At 45.9% G+C, this 7,909-nt stretch overlaps 1 protein-coding gene across 1 annotated transcript; it reads left to right on the plus strand.

The window, feature by feature from the left end:
- Positions 1-1,616: 1,616 nt before the first annotated feature.
- LOC136313608 (speedy protein E4-like) lies at positions 1,617-7,604 on the plus strand. The gene is made up of 7 exons (XM_066244126.1): positions 1,617-1,725; positions 2,257-2,472; positions 3,105-3,163; positions 3,598-3,683; positions 5,143-5,314; positions 5,483-5,557; positions 7,491-7,604. The coding sequence occupies exons 1-7, from the start codon at positions 1,617-1,619 to the stop codon at positions 7,602-7,604; spliced, it is 831 nt and encodes a 276-aa protein (XP_066100223.1).
- The last annotated feature ends 305 nt before the right edge of the window (positions 7,605-7,909 follow it).

Consider the following 7,909-nt stretch of genomic DNA (forward strand, 5'->3'; position numbering starts at 1 on the left):
CCTATAGAATGGATATTATGCAGCCTTAAAAATGAAAGTAATTCTGACACATGCTACAACATGGAGGAACTTTAAGGACATCATGCTGATAAATGAGCCAGAAATAAATGGACAAATACTGTATTATTCCACTTGTATGGGGGTCCTAGAGAAGTCCAACTCATAGATACAGAAAGTACAATGGTGGGTGCCAGAGGCTGGGGAAAGGGTGGGGAGTTAGTAGTTAATAGATGCAGACTCAGTTTGGGAAGATAAAATGTTCCAGAGATGAACGGTGGTGATTGTAGCACAACAATGTGAATGTGCTCGATGCCACTGAATTTACCCTTAAGTGTGGTTAAAATGGTGAATTTTTTATGTTATTTTATTACAATAAGTGAAGATGGAAGGAAGGAAGGAAGGAAGGAAGGAAGGAAGGAAGGAAGGAAGGAAGGAAGAAAAAAAGGAAGAAAGGAAGGAAGGAAGGAAGGAAGGAAGGAAGGAAGGAAGGAAGGAAGGAAAAAAAGAGAAAGAAACAAAGAAATTAACAAAGAAAGAAAGAGAAAGAAAGAAAAGATTCAATACCCAGGTGAACAGCAATGGTATAAGACAGGCAGGCATTTCAGAAGGACTGTCCCCTGATCCTGCAGAACACCAAGTTGGTTAGTGTCTTTTCTGCACTCCACACCTGCACAGACAGCATCATTTTTTGTCTCGAAGACTTTCCACTTATTCTTTTTGTGAGTGTGACATTTTATTCATAGGACATGAGTGCAGTGAAACTTCTGGGTCAAGAGTGAAATACACAGGCTGAACATTTTGAAATGAAGACTGGAGGTGTTTTCTCCTTTTCTACATTGAGGAGCTTTGGGTGATCCATAGAATCCCCCACATTGTAGACACCATCTGAAGTATGTAAGCATATGTACTGTTTTCTAGGATTTTAGGTCCTTACAATGTCTCTCAGACTGAAACTTGCCTAAGCATACAGGATTCGTGCCCCCTGATACAGAATCCTGTATATCGTGTCTACAACCATCAGGCTTTGCCAAATGGACTGTTTTAAAGTAACCTTTTAATTTGAAAAGTCAATGTACCTGGGATCTTTTTTAAACACTGATTTCATTTTCAAAAGGTTTTAGAATTTTTGTTTTCCCTAAATGTCCCTGTCCCCTCCCTCTTCCACCCGACTATGCTCTGGAATAGGAATGGGAAAGGAAGAGCCCAACATATTTCAAGCTCAGAATGGAGAGAACGCAGCATCCCCGAGGGAGGGGTAAGACCTAATGCTGACACATGAGGATGGTTTTGGAAGCTGGTCAAAAGTTGTGGGGTCAGTGGTAGGAGACAGTGTTTGCCCCCAAGCTTCAGGACAAGTGCACACATGACAGTTACACATGTTTGCATCCTTCAAACATGTTGCCTGGTTGGAATGACCGATGACCTCAGAGGCCTCCGACCTTCCTGATTGGAAGGACCAGATTCCGTGGTGCTTGGCAACAGGTGTGCCAACAGCATCTTACTGGAGGTTTTCTTCATTCTAAGATACGAATCAGTTGAGAGAACAGTGTGTTCAAGTAAAACCCAGAAGAGTTTAGAGTCTGGGTACCCAAAAAAGAAAGAGTTAGGAAAAAACCATGGCCAATTGTGAATCAAGTTTCCAGTCTGAGAAGCAGAGCCCCCAGCCTAGATCCTCAGGGTACCCCCTGGAGGTGAGAGTGGTTGAAGTCGTGCCAGGACCATCAGGTGAGGAAACTAGGGACAGAGGGGATTGGAGAGGGCTGACCAGTGAGGAGGAAGGGAGACCTGTGAGAGTGTGTGTGAAAGAAAGGAGAGATTCAGAAAACCAGAGATTAGAGGAGATCACAGGAGCTGGGGAAGAGCATATCCCCATGAAGAAAAAGCCTGAGAAGCAAGGAAGGAGGGTTAGGAGATGAGACCCCAGCATGAGAGATGGGAAGGGAGGAGACAGTGGAGAGTTCCTTTGATCCCCCCCCCCAATAGGAGAAATAATCTTTAACAAGGAGGAGTTTTGAGGACAGAGTCGTAGAACAATGGCAGGATGAAAGGCGGGGCAGGTAGATTTCGCCAAAGGAGAAAGATGGAGAGATGGCTGGGGAGGAGGCCAGTTGTCTGTGACACTGGAGAGGATGGATGGGTTTGCTCACTGGGGGTGGGGAGAGAAATAGGTGGGATGGAGTGGGGATGGTTTTAGTGGACCAGTAGCTGAATTCCAAAGGCAAAGACTTTATATTGTAGCCTGGTTTCTTTCCTCAGCACCCCCTGTAGATTCCAGCCCCCAGCCTCAGTTCGCTGACAGGAAGAGGAAGAGGAAGAGGGAGGGGTCCACAGAGGAGGAGAGAGAGGAGTCTGCCCCTGGGGCTCAGGACGTCTGGGTCGTGGACACGCTGTGTGGGCTCAAGATGAAGCTGAAGAGGCACAGGCGGTCTTCAGTGCTACCTGAGCACCATAAGGCCTTCAGCAGGCTGCTCGGTAGGAGGGGACCCCACAGAGCACCCTCCAATCTATCCTTTAAAAATGTATTCATATAACTACTCTTCCAGTAGAAAAGGATTGCTCTGCTAGTTGGTAAGCTCTCTATCCTAGGAGAACTCTTTACTGATCACTCATCAGGGACATTTACAAATGATACAGGGTTAGGCTGGATTGTAAAAGGGTCTGCACTTGGGATCAGAAAGCTCAGTTTCAATTGTACCTCTGAGTTTGGCCTTTTGAAATGAAGACCTTCATCTTATAAGGGAAGATAAGGCCATCTTCCCAGCCCGATGTGACTGTCAATGGAGACAATGGCTGAGTGCTGGGACATCAGCAGGGGCACATTCACTCACGATGAGGGAGCATCACTCATTACTAAAGATCTGAATCATGCAGATATGCTGCTGACATCCTACCTGTCACTCAATCACCCCAGATTGGGTAAAAGGGGGTGGTGGTCACCACATTGCCTGGCTCAGGGAATAATCTCTTCTGTCCTTCCTCCCATTGGCCTCCCCCTCAGTCACAATCCTAAAACTCCCCCAAGCGGGGCATGGTTCCCTCTTTGCCTACAATGCTCCCATGGCAACCCTGTTCTGGTCAAGCTAACATAAGCCCTCTTTTCATAGAGGATCCTGTCATTAAAAAATTCCTGGCCTGGGACAAAAATCTGATGATCTCTGACAAGGTAGGGTGTATCCCTGCTCTACCATCTGCCTTCGGGCACAGAGAGCCTTCCGTGCCCAGGGTTCTCTCTCCGACCTGATGCCTTGTCACCGCTTCCCCTCAGGGACCAAGGGGGTTCTTACAGTGTGGATGGGGGTAGGGAGTGGGGTGATGAGGGTGTGTTTGTGGGGTCCCTGTCACTAGGATGGCTCCTCTGAAATCTGAGCCCAAGGCTTGCCTCCATGGTTGTTAGCACATCAGGTCTCCTCACAGCGCCTGGGGACTCCCCTTTGCTCCAGGTTAGCAAATACCCTCCTGTCGCCAGAGGTCCTAACACCTGCCCTGAACCCTCCGCGCTTGCCATCCTGGGAGCATCAGCCTCTCCCTTATCCCACTGCACTTCCTCTTTCAGGGTGTGAGCCCTCTTTTATGTATGTATTTCCCTCTTTCCCTCAGTATCTGCTGTCCATGGTGGTGGCTTATTTTAGCCGTGCCGGCCTCCACTCCTGGCAGTACCAGCGAATTCATTTCTTCCTGGCCCTGTGAGTATTACGTTCAATCCCATCAGTCAATATTCAAATCCTGGGAGTATGGAGGGAGGGGAGTGGGTCTCTGACTTTCATCTTTTTAAAAAATCTATTTGTACTGTTCACTCTGTGTAAAAAAACATTAAGATTGTAGTAAAAACTGTAATGTTTTTTACAGTGTTCTTTGCAAAAGCCAGCAACCTAAATGTCAGGTAAAATGCTGAACAAAGCAGGCCCTGGATGGATAGCTCGGTTGGTTAGAACATTGTCTGGAATCAGCAGAGGTTGCTGGTTCGATCCCCAGTCAGGGAACATATAGGAACAGATAGATTTAGATGTTCCTCTCTCCCCCTCTCCCTTTCTCTGTCTCTAATATCAATAAACACTTTTTGAAAGGCTGAACAAAGCAAAAGAAAACATAGAAGCTTCATAAAGAAATGACACCAGCCTGCCACCAAGCAAACAGGCGTTAGACTCTCCGTGTCCAGTTCCTCTCTCTCCTGTATCTCTGTTCCCCCCTCATAACAACACCAAACGTAGAGGTCTTCCTCCTCATCTCAGACCTCCATTAAATAGCACATTTTTATGTATTGTAAAATGCTCCCTGGGGAAATTTCTTACAAATCTTTCTGAAAATCCTTGCAGATCACAAGTTAACCAATTCAACCCCGCAACAATTTCACTCATTTTGTTCTAAATCAAGGCAAGATTTTTCAGTGTGAATTCTGCGCTCTCTAGGATCTCCATCAAACTTCCCTACCACCCCGATATTCCATTCTTTGTTGCAAGGCTCCTCTGAAACACCTTTCCCTGTTATTTTATTTTCCTACTGTATTTTCTGTGTAGGTATTTTTACATATATATATCTGAATAAAAGACATTTTCCTAAAAACAGTTCACACACCAAAATCTTTGGATACCATCTCTGACCCACTAACCTGCATTCCAGTAGCACTCTAATTAGAATTCCATTAAAATGTGCTATTTTAAATTAGTTATTTTTAATGCCCTTTCCTCTCTTTTGCCAATCCCATTAGACTAGACCTCTGTTGAAGGCGCAGCACTTATCAGTATATTGATGGCTTCTTAAATAGTACAATTCAAGAAGCTTTCTTGGTTAATGCACCACCACAGCAAGTCCTGTATGAGAAGTTTGGTAGGAAAACAGTGAATACAGTAAGGACCAGTAAGGGCTGCCCACGGGAGCAGCATAAGTACTTGCTCTATGAGACTGGTGCATGCGCACCCAGCAAGTTAAAGGGAAGGGGCCGCCTTCCCTGTAGGATTTTATGCTCATCATCCAGGTATGAGAGGTGCCCTTTAGGTCCCTGCTCAGCAGTGGCTTCTTGAAGACTGGGTGGCACCCTGTGACACTAGATAGGGCTCCCGGAAGTCCTGTCCTTTTGGGCACCTGACCTCAGCCAGGGGTCCTTCCTCTCCTGCTGCTGACTGGCCACCTGGTGTCTGTCCTCAGCTACCTGGCTCTGGATATGGAGGAGCATTACCATGCCCCTAAGCAGGCCATCCTTCCCTTCCTCTATGGGGAGCACCACCTCGCTCAACGCCGCTCATTCCACAAACTGCGATTGCAGTTCTTCCGCTCCATGGGCTACAGGGCGTGGGTCACCCGGGAAGAGTGTGAGGAGGTAGGTGACTGTGGGGACTTGGCGGAGGCGGCCACATTGGAGACAGAAGGGATCCTGGGGATCAGCTTTGGGATTTGAGGCTGAGACAGAATTGGGGGCTGGACAAGGAGCGGGACGGGGTCCACCTGGAGATTCATCATCTTCTCAGGGTGCTGTTTCTCTTTCCAGATCCAGGCTTTTGATCCAGAGCTCTGGGTGTGGGGGCGTGATCGCACCCTTATTTCTGAGGCCACTGAAGCTAAGGTGGGTCTGAAGGAAGGTGGTCTCCTCATGGGTACAGACGGAATGATTTGTTGTCTACTTAGGAAATCCCAGCAATCCGATTGGTGGATCTTTGCTCATTGCCCCGTCCCCCTCTCCGTTCCACACACTGTGAAGTGGACCCACCAGGTACACAGCCAGGCTCTGACAGGCTCCAGGACACAGGCTGACGACCATACACATGCCCCTCGGTGGCACGTGTGGGAGCCAGACCTCATGATTGGACTGAAATCGTTTGAACCAAAGTAACAGGGTCCATATATTAGCTTTCTTGAAATGTTGTTTTGTGAAAAGTGAAGTTTTCCATTTTTTCCATATCTTGTGTTTTGACTTTCTGTTGTTAATTTACTTTGGCCTTCCATCCCTCTGAAATCCTAGCGTGGAGACTTATTGAAACAATAGAATGTTAGATAGAATAGTCTCTATATACAAAAATATGACATACATCATGACCAGCTATATTTTCATCCTAATATACCCTCAAACAAATGGCCATGGCCAGATCACTTGTGTGTTCTTCATTTGCCCTGACCCATCAAGCTCTCCTCTTGCACAATTACACAATTCCCTCCTCAAGTTTATGGTCAAGGAAGTCTGTCAGAATGTGGGAAGTTTGAGAAATACTAGATCCTGTATGGCTTTTTATGATATGATAGATACATTAGAGTGACGGGTTAGGGCACAGGATTAAGCAAAGGTTTGGTTTAAATCTTGGGAACTAGCTCTCTTAGTCCATTCTGGCTGCTGGGACAAAATAGCCCAGACTGGGGGGCTTATACACAGCACACATTTATTTCTCACAGTTCTGGAGGCTGCAAGTCTGAGATCAGGTGCCAGCACAGTCAGGCTCTGCTGAGGACTGTCATCTGTGCTGCAGATGGCCACCTTCTCACCATGTCCTTACACATTGGAAGGGACAATGCACCTCTCTGGGGTCTTTTACGAGGGCAATAATTCATAATCACTATACCCAATGACCTAATCACCTGCCAAAGGCAACCATCTCTTTTATTTATTTATTTATTTAATTTATTTTTATTATTTTATTTTTATTTTCTTTCATTTTTTTGTATTTTTCCGAAGTTAGAAGCGAGAAGGCAAACAGACTCCTGCACGCGCCTGACCGAAATCTACCCAGCATGCCCACCAGGGGTCAATGCTAGGCCCCTCTGGGGCATTCATGGAGCCAACCTCAGCGCCAGATCCAGCTTTGCTCCAATGGAGCCTTGGCTACAGGAGGGGAAGAGAGAGACAGAGAGGAAGGAGAGGGGGAAGGCTGGAGAAGCAGATGGGCACTTCTCCTGTGTGCCCTGACCGGGAATCTAACCCGAGACTTCCACATGGCAGACCGAAGCTCTACTGCTGAACCAACCAGCCAGGGCCAGTCGCCATCTCTTAATATCATCATTTTTGAGGTTATAAATTCTGGCAGCCACAAATACTCAGACCATAGTATTAGCCAAGGTTAGACAAGGTAGTCTGGTTCAACTTAAGATCCAGGGATAGCATTAGGGATCAGCATCCGGTCTTGTGGTTTGTGATGTAAATGTGTCAGTGATGTGTGTAGTGTGGTGACACATTAAGGTTTTAGGTACAGTGGTACAGAAAGACCAGGTGTGAGTGAGCTAAAGCAACACTTTTGCAGCATCTTACTCCCTGAATAGAACCATCTAAAGTCCTTGCTATAAAGCTGATTACCTGCAATATTCAATAATTTTAGACTCTGGGTCATCAAAGTTGAAGAATCACACCTGAAAGCAATGGTTCAAGAGTGAGGTTGAGAAAGATTAGAGATAAACTCAGATTTACAGGTTAGCCTAAACTCTTATTAGAATTGATCGAGAATTTAAATAGTCTTTCTATCTGGTGAGTTGCCTTTTTGAAATGTGACATCCATCTCTTTCTCCTCTTCTAGATCACTCAGCCCAGGAGAGATTCGAGTTTTCAGCACAATGACCATCCGGAGGCTAATGGCAGACACAAGGACAGGAAAGAGGAGCCTCCTGTGCAAACAATCGAGCAAAATTAGAATAAGCTCAAATGAGCTGAAGATTTAACACGTCCTGCTCTCCTAGAAGGACTATAGGATAACAGGGTTATTGTAGGATCCCTCCCTCCTAAGACACTGCCCCAAATTTCAGATTGTTAAATTCAAATCTCCCCTCTGATATAAGCTGGAGGTCCCATATTTTATACACTTCTTTTTAACCGTCTAGAGCCAGCTGCCAGTGGAGTTGAGGGACTCAGAATCAGAGGGAAACACTTTAAAAATATAAAGTTAGAATCATAAGATTGTGATAGGTTAATGTATGTTATAAATTTTATTGGTTCATT

Source organism: Saccopteryx bilineata, chromosome 9, assembly GCF_036850765.1.
Source record: "Saccopteryx bilineata isolate mSacBil1 chromosome 9, mSacBil1_pri_phased_curated, whole genome shotgun sequence".
Lineage (NCBI taxonomy): Eukaryota > Metazoa > Chordata > Mammalia > Chiroptera > Emballonuridae > Saccopteryx > Saccopteryx bilineata.